This window comes from Marmota flaviventris, chromosome 1 (genome assembly GCF_047511675.1).
Source record: "Marmota flaviventris isolate mMarFla1 chromosome 1, mMarFla1.hap1, whole genome shotgun sequence".
NCBI classification, from domain to species: Eukaryota; Metazoa; Chordata; class Mammalia; order Rodentia; family Sciuridae; genus Marmota; species Marmota flaviventris.
This window is the reverse complement of record NC_092498.1, coordinates 205,082,789-205,096,850: the sequence shown is the minus strand read 5'-3', so window position 1 is coordinate 205,096,850 and position 14,062 is coordinate 205,082,789. Positions and strand designations below refer to the sequence as shown.

Genomic DNA, 14,062 nt, shown 5'->3' with positions numbered 1-14,062 from the left:
ACGTCCACCCTCCTGCAGGTTGCTGCTGCTGTCTGATTTGCAAACACCCACCTGCCACCTTCAGTATCTCTGTAAATTGTCTTTGTCACCATGGCCAGGGATGTGGTTCACAGCTGCATTTGGTTGACCCTGTGCTTTCCCTACAGGATGCAGAGTGCGCTAAAAACATTTGCTGTGGATGAGACCTCCGTGTCGGGCTACATCTACCACAAGTTGCTCGGCCATGAGGTGGAGGATGTGATCATCAAGTGCCAGCTGCCGAAGCGCTTCACAGCACAAGGGCTCCCTGACCTCAACCACTCTCAGGTTCTTGCAGGTCCATGGGGACACGCAGGGCCACCCTGCATGGCCTGTTGGGAGGGTTGCTGGGTGACTGCTGCTCCTAACTGCTGGTGCCTGTACTTGAAGGTTTATGCCGTGAAGACTGTATTGCAGAGACCGCTGAGTCTGATCCAGGGCCCTCCAGGTACAGGGAAGACGGTGACATCAGCCACTATTGTTTACCACCTGGCTCGGCAAGGCAATGGGTAGGCTCTCTGCACAGCCTGTGGGTGAGACATGGAGGGTTTGGGTGGTAGGAATGGGGAGTTTTGTGTGCTGAGAACTTTGGATGCAGTTGTGTCCTCAGGCCCAGATTATGAGGTGACCCTGTGCAGCTTGGCATTCTGCACTTGCTATGAGTTGTACTCGATCTGACCTGTACAATTATTTTTGAATAACAAGGCCCGCTGCCATCGTAAACACAGTGTTGGTCAGTGTGTCATGGGCTTTGTTGTGCCTTTGTGCTTCTGAGAACTCTGAAGGTTCCAGAGAATATATATGGACAGGAGGATGAGGATGCAGAATTTAGTCACGAGTGTTACTTCTCATGAGTTAGAACTCTGAAAGCTGGGTGGGAAGCAAGTAGCTCTTACTGCTGGGGTTGTAACTCCTTCCGTATGTGTCGTTCCAGCTTGGAGCCATAGATCCAGAGCTGGCTGCACTGCCTGTTAAAAGCAATGGTCTTGGCTCATTAACATTCACTGAATTTCCTCTGGGCAAAAACTGAGATGTTCACATCTTGTTCCAGGCCTGTACTTGTCTGTGCTCCGAGTAACATAGCTGTGGATCAACTGACGGAGAAGATCCACCAGACAGGGCTGAAAGTTGTGCGCCTCTGTGCCAAGAGTCGCGAGGCCATTGACTCCCCAGTGTCCTTCTTGGCGCTGCACAACCAAATCAGGAACATGGACAGGTGGGTGTCAGGCTAGCTCTGTGGGCCCCTCACTGGGCCCTCGCACATACTGCTGGCACATACAGATCTCCTGCGTGCCCGCTAACCTGGAGTGTGATTGCAGCATGCCAGAGCTGCAGAAGCTACAGCAGCTGAAGGATGAGACAGGGGAACTCTCTTCTGCGGACGAGAAGCGGTACCGGGCCCTGAAACGCACGGCTGAGAGAGAGCTGCTCATGGTGAGCTCCTGGCTGGGTGCTGCTGGCTGGGAACAGTCTGTGAAAGTGGGCTTCTGTTTTGTTCTTTTGGGCCAAAAGACCAATCTGTGAAGCCTATGATGGCACCTGTGGGGTGGTTATTTTATTTATTTATTTTAATTGGTACTGAAGAGCAAACCCAGGGCCCTGAATGTGCAAGGCAAGTGCTATACTGCTGAGCCACAACCCCAGCCCCTGGAACATATTCTTACAACAAATGAACCTACCAAAAGTAGTGTCAGTCCTAGTCTGGGGTTTTACCAGCTCAGCACTGCCCCTTAGAGGCTGTCATGAGACATGGAGCTGTGTCTACTTGGAAAGGTCTCCTCCAACAGAGTACAACTGTTTTGATCATTTTGCTAGTCATGGAAACCTGGATAGGAGATATAATGTGGGAAGGAGGGGCAGCTTATTTAAGTAATTATCAGAGAGGGCTTGGAACAGAACATATTTTGTACCCATCCTGCCTGCCTCCTTTCCCAGGGCTGTAGTATTGACCATGTAGTTTTCCTGTTGCCTCTGTACCCCTTTCTCAGAATGCGGATGTCATCTGCTGCACCTGTGTGGGTGCTGGTGACCCGAGGCTTGCGAAGATGCAGTTCCGCTCCATCTTAATCGACGAGAGCACCCAAGCCACTGAGCCAGAGTGCATGGTGCCCGTGGTCCTTGGAGCCAAGCAGGTGGGGTACCTCGCCTCCACTGCAGTCTTATTTGAAACCCAAGATTTGTTTTCTAAAAACATGATGCTGGGTAGAGCACTGAAGAAGAAATAAGTACATAGAGGCCCTTTGAGAGTGTTTAAGGTGTAGACCCATGGGGCTGTTGCCTGTGCCCACCGTGCTCAGAGGCCCTGTGCACCAGGACCTGAGTGTTGTAATCTTGTGCTCTGGGTGTCACAGAATGTGCTGAGCAGTTTTCCTACCAAATGTTTTTCCTTTTGAATTTGAAAGGCTGGGTGATGGTACATGGACCTGGAGCCCCTTAGACCTCTGCTAGTGGCGTTTAGACCATTTCATGGTTGAGATTTCAATTTGTGTGGCCTCTCTCACTACAGCTGATCCTCGTGGGTGACCACTGCCAGCTGGGCCCAGTGGTGATGTGCAAGAAAGCGGCCAAAGCCGGGCTGTCACAGTCACTCTTTGAGCGCCTGGTGGTGCTGGGAATCCGTCCCATCCGCCTGCAAGTCCAATACCGGATGCACCCCGCACTTAGTGCCTTCCCATCCAACATCTTTTATGAGGGCTCTCTCCAAAACGGCGTCACTGCAGGTAGTAGGCTCTGCCTGGGGCAGGGGCTTTGGGAGAGAAGTGGATACAAGGGAATGTGGTGGCTTGAGGAGAGGGAACCTGCCTTTCAGTTTCTCCCTACGGGGCTTTGCATAGCCACCTCTGTCAACAGGGTACTTTGTGTGAGGTCTTGGCAGGGCTCCTCATGTGGGCAGTGTGGTGGTCAGAGGGACTGAACAACTGCTCTGGAGTGTGGGGCTCCCCAGGGTGTGGGCTTGGGAATTCAGAGTTACTTCCTGGGAATTCAGACCAGGGCTTACGCAGCTTCATATTCAGCAGTAGGGACAAGAATTTGGGTGCTAACCTTGCTTTATGCTGGGAGGCATGTTAAGTGCTTTATGAAAATTATCAGAGCCAGAGTGCATGGTTCTCAAAGCCCAGAACCCCAAAACGGCCCCAGGCTGTGGAGTCCAGAGACCTGCAGGCTTCCTGACGTCACAATTACTCTGATACTAGCAGAGACAATATCTGCCCTTTCCACTGTCCCAACACTCACACTCATGGTGATTGACTGGGATGTGACTGCCCAATTATGCCAGACCCTCGGTGTCACTGCCACACAGTGTCAGTAAAGAATGCCTTGAGTGAGTGTGCTGCCTTATATCTTCAGTGTGACAGAATGGAAGTGCTTGTGAGACCTGGTAGGTGTGGGAGGTACTGACAGGGAGGCACTTGTAGATACATGCCGATTGTTCACACTGGGGCACTGGATAGATATTTTCCTGAAAATGGTCCAAGCAAACTTGTTAGGGTTTCAAGGAAAACAACTAGCAGTGCTTGTCACCGGTGATAAAAATCTGAGGATTCAAGTGAAAGTAGAATTTTGGAAAACTTGTCATTGGGCTTGGGGTTGTGCCAGTGCCTAGTGTACAACTTTTCTGATGAGATCTGTGGTGGTGACAAATGGAGTGCCCTTATCTTGTCCATGAAATATGTGAATTTTGGAACTCTTCATGACTCAGGGAATAGTTATTTCCCAAATAACCAGCATGGACTGAAGACATATTTCCCAAATAACCAAAAGGTCATGCAGAGGCCAAAGACCCCATAGTGTGAGGATAGCCAGGGATGGGCATAACTGGCTTGCAGGGGAACTGGCTCTTGCAGCTTTGATGTGGTATCAGGGATGGAGAGCCATGGTTATCCAGAATGATCATAAAAACTTTCCCTGCTTTTAACTCATGTGACTCTAAGCCTGGCTTTCCTTGCATTCTTGAGCATATCACAAGAGTCTGGCGCAAAAGCAGGTCTGGGGCCCAGCTGTCTTCCATTAAGCCACAGTACAGTGACTTACAAATTTGAAAACAAGACCATTCTCACTCAACTCATTTTGAAATGTATATTTTCATAAAAATTTTTTTTGGTGACACATAATGGGTTTCTTTTAAAAGGGATTAATACATGTTTGTTTTAAAATATAGTGACCCACATAAACAAAAGCCTCTCGACTTTTTAAGAACTCTAAGGGGTCCTGTTAAAAGCAGCATTTGAGAGCCTCACAACCTGTCATGTCTGTGTTTAGCTCCACTTAGACATGAGGACACAAGCTCAGAGTTTACGCCACACTGCTCCCAAATGGATGGTATATGTCCTGGCAATTGTTGCCACTGTCACCATGACTCTTGGAATGGTGCTGTGCCATTACATGGCCAGGCTAGCAAACATGAGGCCAGGAAGACCTCACCTGTGGCCCTCTGAGGTGTCTGAGTTGAGTGCCTCTGTGCTAGCGTAGACCCTTACCAGCCCCACTCTTGCCTCCTTGGCTATCCCCAGGACATTAGCAACTTGGGAGGACACTATTTGTTGCTTCCTCCCTACACTTAGTTTGTACCCAGTGAGTTACTTTTATTAAACTTATTGAACTTATTAGTAAACTTATTGTGCCTATCTCATGAGTGCCCAGCTCAGTGAGGTTCATTAAGTGAACACACCTGCATAACCAGTAGCCAAACCCTGAGACAGAACCTCACCAGCTCCCAGAAGCTGCCTTCATCCCTGAGAGTGGCCACTATCCAAGGCAGGACTGGAGCCAGTCCACACCAGCTGCTGAGGTCTGTGATTACATGTGCAAGCTCCTGGCTGTGGATATGTGCGGCTAAGCGTTTGCCAGTAGTCCCTGGGCTCCTGGGCCCCCAAGTTTCACCCAGCTGGCCCCTCTCCTCACTTTGACTAGATAGAAGGAGTATACTTTATTTTCACCTCGACATAAAAGGTCTTATACAGTATGTCCTCAGTGGCCATCTGCCTTGGTCACTGTTAGTCTAGCTGTGTAGCAACACTGCTTTTCTCACACTGGTGATGGTTCCAGGGAGTTAGAACATGCAAGTTGGCTGGCTGACCTTAAAAGTATAAGGAAATGCACAGGGCCAGGGACAGTCATGCCATCTTGAAGAACTCAAGGACAGTGAGAGTGCCCACTGTGAGGTATTGGAGTACTGCCGCTGTAGGCACCAGGGCAATATCAGACTCAGGAAGGGGTCCAGAGGCAGAGGTGCCTGTCCAGAGGCCCAGATCAGTGACAGTGAAGCTCAACAGTCACATAGAAGTCAATCATGGATTTATGGGTCTTGTGAGATGACAGCAAAACCTCTGGAAGGAAACAGATATCTGTGATATCCTGGTGTAGGTGCATGTCTTGAATGGACTTCAAGAAAGCACCGACAATGAGGACATGCACAGCTAGCCAGCTCTGCCTGATGGCCTTGCTCAGTCCTGGTAGGAGACTGGCTCAAATACCCTGGCCAGGGCACCCCAAACCTGGGTTCTTTACCCTGGAGCAGTGTCCCCATTGCTCTCTGGGCTTATTTGAGACAGCTGTGACTTTTCTTCTCTGACATGACATGTCTCTTTTCTTTCCTTTTTATGTCAGCGGACCGTGTGAAAAAGGGGTTTGACTTTCAGTGGCCCCAGCCTGACAAACCCATGTTCTTCTACGTGACTCAGGGCCAGGAGGAGATCGCCAGCTCAGGCACATCCTACCTGAACAGGTAAGCAGGACATACCTGCATCCATAGGCTTTGAAGCCACCTGCGGAGTGATATTGATACTTTTTCTCCTTTCCCCCATCTGTGTAGACTCTACCAATAGATTTTATTTCCATCTTCTTTCCAATGTATTTGCTTGTTTGTTTGTTTGTTGCCGTCCTGGGGATGGAACCCTCATGGGTGCTCTAACCACTGAGCTCTGTCCCCAACCCTTTTTACTCTTTTTTTTTTTTTTTTTAGTTATAGATGGACACAGTACCTTTATTTTATTTATTTTTATGTGGTGGATCAAGCCCAGTGCCTCACACCTGCCAGGCGAACACTCCCACTGAGCCACAACCCCAGCCCTACCTTTTTACTTCCTGATACAAGGATTTCACTAAGTTGCCCAGGCTGGCCTTGAACTTAGCATCTTCCTACTTAAGCCTCCTAAATTGCTGGGTTACAGCCGTGCATCACTGTTCACGGCCATATTTGTTTTTTATTGGGCATGTTCTAAGCCTGCGGTGTGAGTCTTTTCCACTTCTTCTGACTTCTTAGTAAAGATGAGGGAGCCCAGCTAAGGTCATGCTGGGTTTGGGGCAGGTGATACCAGCTGGGCCTTCAGTGTCACGCTCTTTCTTAGCTGTCAGAGTGGTACCCATTGCCCCCTGGGTTGCTATAGGTTCACGTTACACTGGAGGTGTAGCTGCACCGTCTCCTCACAGCCTCCACCTGGGATTGGGGCTCTCACAGGAGAGCTCTGTCACTGAAAGCCTGATTTTTGCAGGACGGAAGCTGCCAACGTAGAGAAAATCACCACAAAGCTGCTGAAGGCGGGAGCCAAGCCCGACCAGATTGGCATTATCACACCCTATGAGGGCCAGCGCTCCTACCTGGTGCAGTACATGCAGTTCAGTGGCTCCCTGCACACGAAGCTCTACCAGGTACGTCACACTGAAGGACGCTCTGCCACGGGCCACACACTCAGTGGAGGTTTGTTTCAGGCCTGACCTTCTGGGTCACACAGTAAATGTTGACTTTTGTCCTTCCAAGTTTGCCCACATCAGGGGCGCCTGTCACAAGCAGAGTTCAGAACATGCCCAGAAACACGAGTCAGTCCAGCCTTTCAGGAAGGGCACCCGATAGAACATTTCCAGTGTCCTTGCTGGAGTTCTGTATGGTCAGGCACTAGGCCATGGGGAGTATGTTCCAAGGTCAGAACCATGTGTGCATGAAAGTGTATTTCTTGGGGCATTTTTCAGAGTAAACTGAGAAACTACTCCAAGATGGGAACAGTGGGAAACAATGGGTGCCACTGTGTAGTGGACACAGAATTTGCTCCTTTATTAACATCCAGGTAGAACTCCATGTGGAAGTAACCCCAAATGCAAAATCTGGGGGATGACATTGCGAGTGGTTTCTGTTCTGTTCCTTGGGTTTTCTTTTTTTTTTAAATATTTATTTATTTATTTTAGTTTTTTTCGGCAGACACAACATCTTTGTTTGTATGTGGTGCTGAGGATCGAACCTGGGCTGCACGCATGCCGGGCGGGCGTGCTACCGCTTGAGCCACATCCCCAGCCCCTGTTCCTTGGGTTTTCCAGGAGCACACACATGCTTTTATTATTGGGGAACAAAATAAAAAGGACGAGGGTGTAGTTCAACAGTGGAGGGCTTTCCTGGCATGTGCACTGCTCTGAGTTCAGTCCCCAGCACCACACCAAAAAAAGAAAGAAAAGAAAAAGTAGGAAAGGCCAGAAGAGCTGGGTGTGGTGGTGCATGCCTGTAATCCCAGGGACTTGGGAGGCTGAGGCGCATGGATCCTGAAGTTTGAGGCTGGCTTTGGCGATTTAGACCTTGTCTCTTGTCTCAAAAAAAAAAAAAAATGGTGATGTTACTCAGCACCCCTGGGTTCAGTTCCAAGAAACCCTGACCCCCCCCCCAAAAAAAAAAAAAAAAAAAAGTCAAGAGAGTGATGTGAGAGGGGCACAGTGAGCAGTGCCTGGTCCTTAGCTTACCAGTGGCATTTGATGGTGTATCTTGACATGTTCCATGTGGTTTTGGGGGTCCCTGGGGGCAGCCTGCTGACTAATGGGACAATGCTGCCCCTTTCAGGAGGTGGAGATCGCTAGTGTGGATGCCTTCCAGGGACGTGAGAAGGACTTCATCATCCTCTCCTGCGTGCGGGCAAATGAGCACCAAGGAATTGGGTTTTTAAACGACCCCAGACGTCTTAATGTGGCTCTGACCAGAGCAAGGTATGCTCTACCTCGCAGCTCAGGCCCAGCTTAGGTTGCCTGACAGGACTTGGCTAGTGCTAGAGGTCAGAGGGCTCCGTGTCTCACCAAGAGTTTTCTTTGTTTCTGTGTCCTAGTGGTTGTCTGGGGCCTATGTTTCTCAGTGCAGCCAGAATTATATTTTGGGGCTTCAAGGCTGAGGTTCAAACCCAGCAGAGCTCGGGCTTGTTTGTGGGTGCCCTTGTTGTGCCCTGCCACTCAGGTCCTCAGCACCACATTCTTGTTGCAGGTACGGCGTCATCATCGTGGGCAACCCAAAGGCCCTGTCAAAGCAGCCACTGTGGAACCACCTGCTCAACTACTACAAGGAGCAGAAGGTGCTGGTGGAGGGGCCGCTAAACAACCTCCGGGAGAGCCTCATGCAGTTTAGCAAGCCCCGGAAGCTTGTCAATACCATCAACCCGGTAAGCATCCAGAGGCAGAGCAGGCTGGGGAGAAGGGCCAGCTTCTCACCTTGTTCACATGTCTACTTGGCCCATCTCTTGTTTTAGTGGCACCAGAACTCTGTCGAGGAACAAAGGACACAAAACCCACGAGTTGGGAATTAGGGACCCCTGGCCTCACCTCTTCTGGGCATGTGAGCCCAGCTCTCTGGGCCATATCACCAGGCATAGAGGGTCTCAGGGCAGGGTGAGGGCAGATACTGGTCTGGGGTTCCTTCTCCTGGCTTCTGTCCTGGGAAGGTAGCTGTGAATGGTGGCAGATGTGGCATCAGGCAGGTGTAAGCTGAGGCTGTGCCTCAGGTCAGTGAGCAGTGTGTGTCGCCCAGAGGGCCTCCTGGGGGAGAGGTGGAGCACCAGCTTGAGCTCCCACATGGAGTCTCCTGAGCCCTCTGGGGCATGCTTGGCTCTGGGATTCATGGGCTGCTAAGTCCTGGGTGGTCTCTGGGAGTCACATTTGGCCTGTAGCAGGCAAGGACATTGAGCACTGCAGTTAGGAAACTGAGCTGGGGCACCGAAGTCAGCAAACCTCAAGAGCTCAAGCACCTGCCACTTCCAAGCCACCAGATCTGTGGAGAATTCTGCATTCTGTTGACATGACAAATTCCTCATCTGTCCACCACTTTGCAGGGGGCCCGCTTCATGACAACAGCCATGTACGATGCCCGTGAGGCCATCATCCCAGGATCAGTCTATGACCGGAGCAGCCAGGGTGAGTCTCCTACAGGGACCAATCCAGCCCATGTCCCCATGCCAGGATGTTGACATTCCCAAGTCTCCGCTTTGACTCTTGCTTCTTGGGTGGTCTTCACAAGCCTCGGTCCTGTCAATGAGGGGCATTTTTTCAGTGTCCCTGGTCGGAAATTGAATAGTTGTTCCTTGTTGGCTTCTAAAAGCAAGATGTTTCTTCAGACATGGCAGCTCTGCCCTCAGCTTTGCTTCCTTAGGTTTCAGCCTTGCTGACCCTCGGCCAGCTCTGACCTTTGCCTCCTGCCCTTTGCTCACCCTTCACCAGCAGGTCGTAACCACAGCTCCCTTTGATGGCCTGTAGTTAATTGAGGTCTGCTGCCTTCCTGAGACATCTGTGCTCTGTTTTGGGGGAAGCTGGCTGGCCTCTTTGGTGTCCTTGCTTCCTAAGCAGAATCTCTGCATATAGTAAGGTCAGGCCTGCCCCTGCTGCTTGAGAACAGTCCTAACTGCCCCAGACACTGCCTCCTTCGGCTCCTCCCCTGTGCTAATTTGCACTATAAATTGAGGCTGGGGCCTTCAGACATCTGGCTTTGCCCTCATCTATGCTGTAGAGATGGGCCCTGAGGTGACTACTCACCAACCTCAGATGTCCTTGAAAGTGGCCAGCCCCTTCCCTTGCCTGATATTCTCTTAGCCATGAGGCTCAAACTATGAATTGTGTTCTTTAACAACACAAACCATTTAACTGGGGCTGGGGATATAGCTCAGTTGGTAGAGTGTTTGCCTCACATTCACAAGGCCTTGGGTTCAATCCCCAGCACCACAAAATAAACAAAGACAAAAAACCATATTGCCCTTACTGGGAAAGTCACCGAATAGCTGAGGATGTCCAGGTGTCACAGAGTTCAAAAGTTTTCACTCTGAATTAGTGCTGAGCCTTAGAGTCAGCCCCGTGCAGTTGTATCCCTTTCTCTGGAGGGCGAGACCTCCTCCCTGTGGCCTCCCCAGCCCCTGAGGTGCACCAGGGCCTTTAGCCAGAGCAAGCAGGACTCAAGAGTTTCCCCCCGACGAAGGTGTTTTCTTGCTTTTAACATAGAGAAAGAATGTGAAATTTGCTATTAAAAGGATTATTTTTTCTGACACTAAGATGAAACCTAGGGCCTTGCACATGCTGGACAAGCACTCTTCCTCTGAGCCCAGCCATTTTTAGAGTCTCACTAGGTGACTTCCCAGGATCCCCCAGGGGGGCAGGCACAATTGGGGGTGGAGGGCTTCATTTCTCACCCTTGCAAGGCCAGGGCAGGCAAGGAAACCACAGGACAAAGGTTCTCACTCTGTCTGGGTCAGACTAGCCTGTTGGGGACATTGACTTGGGAGTGACATGTGCTGTCTGCTTTGTATTGCAGGTCGGCCCTCGAACATGTACTTTCAGACCCACGACCAGATCGGCATGATCAGCGCTGGCCCCAGCCACGTGGCTGCCATGAACATTCCTATTCCCTTCAATCTGGTTATGCCACCCATGCCGCCACCAGGCTACTTTGGACAAGCTAATGGGCCAGCGGCAGGTGAGCACCTGGCAGCCGTGTGCTGGGGAGAGCATGTTGGCATCAGGATTGAGCAGTGCCAAACCTCAGGCTGGCCTTTACTGAGTTACACTTGTCTCTGAGGCTTAATCCTCCTTCAGGTCACCTGAACTTTGTCTTTCAGGCCGGGGTGCCCCCAAAAGCAAGACTGGTCGTGGGGGACGCCAGAAGAATCGCTTCGGGCTTCCTGGACCCAGCCAGACTAACCTCCCCAACAGCCAGGCCAGCCAGGATGTGGCCTCCCAGCCTTTCTCCCAGGGAGCCCTGACGCAGGGCTACATCTCCATGAGCCAGCCCTCCCAAATGAGCCAACCCGGTCTCTCCCAGCCCGAGCTGTCCCAGGTGAGTTTGTGATGCCTGTCCCTAGGACTGAGCACCTTCTAAGAACAATGATGGCGCCTTCGTGACATGAGGCACTTAGCATGGGGCCATAAGTCTAGAACATTTCATTCAGACACTGTTCTCCTGAAGAGTCCCAAGCAACAGGCCTGGCAGTCCCCATCTGGGTTACCTGTTGCTGTGCTGCAATAATTGGGTGGGTCATCCTGCCACTTGGCCTTGAGGACAGAAATGTGAATGCCCTTTGGCTTCCCCAACCTTGCTCACTTCCCTGATTCCCTGACCTTGTCTTTCAGGACAGTTACCTTGGTGATGAGTTTAAATCACAGATTGATGTGGCGCTATCTCAAGACTCCACATACCAGGGAGAACGGGCGTACCAGCATGGCGGGGTGACGGGGCTGTCCCAGTACTAGAAGGCAAGTCACCCTGAGCAGACCTTAGCCCTGCCCCTTCCCCTGAAAAAGGGTCTGGAGCCAGTACGGGGGTTTTCACTGGGGCTGTGGACTCTTGAGGAAATTCTGGAAATGCATGCTGGCCCCCAAGGGACCAATTTGTCCTGTGACTGCCACTGTGGGTCAGAGTGGCACTACGTGTGTCCCCCCATTGAGAATTAATTCCAGAACCCCTGAGGGAAAGGGATATGGGGCCCACAGTTGCCTGGGCCGGGAAGACAGTGGGCCCTGACCCTGATGGCAGCTTGCTGCCTGAAGAGGGCCTTCTGAGCGCCTGCCAGGCTCTGCTGAGCATCCCTATACCTGGGCTTTAGTTTCCTCATCTATAACATAGGACCAGAGTGGGGTGAGTGTGGGCTCCGGGTCCCCTTGCCCCAGCTTGTGTGTGCTGGACAAGTGGGGTGCTGCCAAAGCTCGGGGTTTGCTGGCCTTAGCGCTCGACTTTGCTCACTCCTTGTAAGTCCCTGTCCCTGGGCACCCATGTATCATCCAGGTGCCTAAGTATCTGGGCAGCAGCTCAAGATCCTGGCTTCCCATGCTGCCCCTAAGGGTCTCTCGCCCTGTCCTTCTCCCACAGGTGGCGGCGGAAGAGCTAAGCTACGTGGCTTAGTCCATCAGCATCTTATTCTGGGTAATAAAAAATAAAAATAAATGGATACCTGTTTTCCACTGCTAAAACTGAAGCACCACTGTGTGAGCAACAGGAGAGGGAGAGGAGCAACCGAGGGAGAGAGGAGCCGAGACAGAGCGAGCGCCCCCTGCTGGCACGCGGCGGCGGCGAGGAGAAGGAGAAGGGAGAGCGGGAGGTGGGCCGGCCGCGCAGGAGCCGCCTGGCCAGTCCCTGTCCAGCCCCGCTGCCGAGGAGGCCCAGCTCGCTGCGTCCACACCTGGGTCTGCGACCAGGGCGGAGGGAGGAAGACCCTCATCTCAGAGTAGCCCTTTCCTCTGTTCTTTTTTCTTTCTTTTTTCTTTTATTGAAAGGGGACTACGTTTTAGCAGGAAAAAACTTGGCGTTTCTGTGCCTGAGCAGGCTCCTTGTGGGTGGCTGCCGGCCACGCAGGGCCGTAGGAGTGTGGGTTCTGCCCACATCGGCTCCCAGACCGCCCAGGTCACGCGGCCTGTGTTTTAAGAGGGGTTTCATTTAAAGAAAATATGGTTTTGGGTTTTTCTGTTTGTTTTTTTAAAGATTCTTTCGAAGGAGTACTGAAAAATACACTGTCCTAAGTTTGTCTCTAAGATCTTAGTGGTGGACCTAGGAGATGCAAGAAGCTTCCAGAAACGAAGTTTATACAAGCCAGCGCAACTGGAGACTGGGATCAACACCTGTGCCATGGTTTCGAGGAGGATTTTTGTTTTAAGTTTTAGCTTCCAGAGGCTTCTCGCTGCAGGTGGCAGGTTGGTGCAGCAGTGGCCTCGCCTGGCCTGGAGGCCCCGCCTGCTCCACTGGACTCTTGAGAAGCACAGCTGCTCCCTGCGCGGTGGACTTGGCGTAGGGCTGTAGCTGCTCCGTGAGGAAGGTGCTCGTGGCCCCACCATGGGACCTCAGCCAGGACTGGCCATAAGGCCAGGGGCCAGAAGGGTGGCTGTTTCTGGTCCAGCGGCTGCTTCCCCAGGGTCCTTCCCAAGGATGCAGTGGAAGGCAACAGCCAAGCAGGTCTGTCCCTGTCACTGGGGAGGCACACACAGTCCCCGTGCTGGTAAACATGCCGAGTACCCACCCTGATTTGGAGCCCCTCTACCTGCTGGCACAGCTCACTGACGTGGGGCCGTTTCTGCTTTTGCGGAAAAAACGAAGTTTCTGAGAAGCTGGCTGTGTGCTAAAGGGGCTTGGAGGAGCACGTCACCTCAGTTGGTGGAGGGGCATCTGTCTGGGTTCAGGTTTTACAATGCCAGAAGTTGTTGGGAAAACTGCCCCCACCCAGCTCCTTGCCCACGTGGGTTGGGGTGGCTATCTGCCTGGTGACCACTTCACTGAAGACCATGTCCTGCCTGCCCAGGCCCTGGTGACCCCACCCAGCCTTCCCCTCCCAACGAGGTGTCCAAGGCCCTTATCCCAAAGCCTCCAGATTCTGGCTGATGTGGGACCGGCAGGAGTGCACAGGCCACCTTCCTTCTGGCAAGGACTTATTTATTCCCATTGCTGTAGGGCTTTTGGTCCCCCTTCTTTTGGTAGGCTGCATAGAGGCATAGATTCGGGTAGGTTCCCGCCATGACCCTGCGCTGCCCTGGGCAGCTGCAACCCGCCTGCCTCTGGCTGGAATGCTTTGCCTCTGCTGTGTGCCCTTTGCTTTGTCCTCCACCTTCCTAGCAGCATTTGAGTTTTACAAACTGAAGAGCATCTGTACCAAGGCGATGTAACTTGATTTTTGGTCAATTTGTTTTAAGCTCTTTTGTCACCAATAAAATATTAATAAACAGTTTTTGCTTTCACATGGGGCCAAGTGAACTGCAGGGGTGTGTTGGGAGGGCACTGGTTGGACTGGGGACCTGGCTGGTTGGGAGGGCTTTGAAGAGGGCTCAGCTGTCTGCAGAG

General features: G+C 51.9%; 1 protein-coding gene across 2 annotated transcripts in view; it reads left to right on the top strand.

Moving 5' to 3' along the window:
• Positions 1-13,959, top strand: part of Upf1 (UPF1 RNA helicase and ATPase) — a 35,314-nt gene extending 21,355 nt beyond the window's left edge. For both annotated transcript variants that reach the window (XM_027932059.2, XM_027932060.2), the window contains exons 10-24: positions 147-306; positions 409-527; positions 1,070-1,234; positions 1,338-1,452; positions 2,007-2,150; positions 2,525-2,738; positions 5,626-5,743; positions 6,510-6,666; positions 7,838-7,980; positions 8,249-8,423; positions 9,090-9,171; positions 10,556-10,717; positions 10,860-11,077; positions 11,371-11,493; positions 12,107-13,959. In XM_027932059.2, the coding sequence (XP_027787860.1) occupies positions 147-306; positions 409-527; positions 1,070-1,234; positions 1,338-1,452; positions 2,007-2,150; positions 2,525-2,738; positions 5,626-5,743; positions 6,510-6,666; positions 7,838-7,980; positions 8,249-8,423; positions 9,090-9,171; positions 10,556-10,717; positions 10,860-11,077; positions 11,371-11,490 (2,092 nt within the window). In that variant the 3' untranslated portion in view covers positions 11,491-11,493; positions 12,107-13,959. The remainder of the gene's footprint in view (positions 1-146; positions 307-408; positions 528-1,069; positions 1,235-1,337; positions 1,453-2,006; positions 2,151-2,524; positions 2,739-5,625; positions 5,744-6,509; positions 6,667-7,837; positions 7,981-8,248; positions 8,424-9,089; positions 9,172-10,555; positions 10,718-10,859; positions 11,078-11,370; positions 11,494-12,106) is intronic.
• The last annotated feature ends 103 nt before the right edge of the window (positions 13,960-14,062 follow it).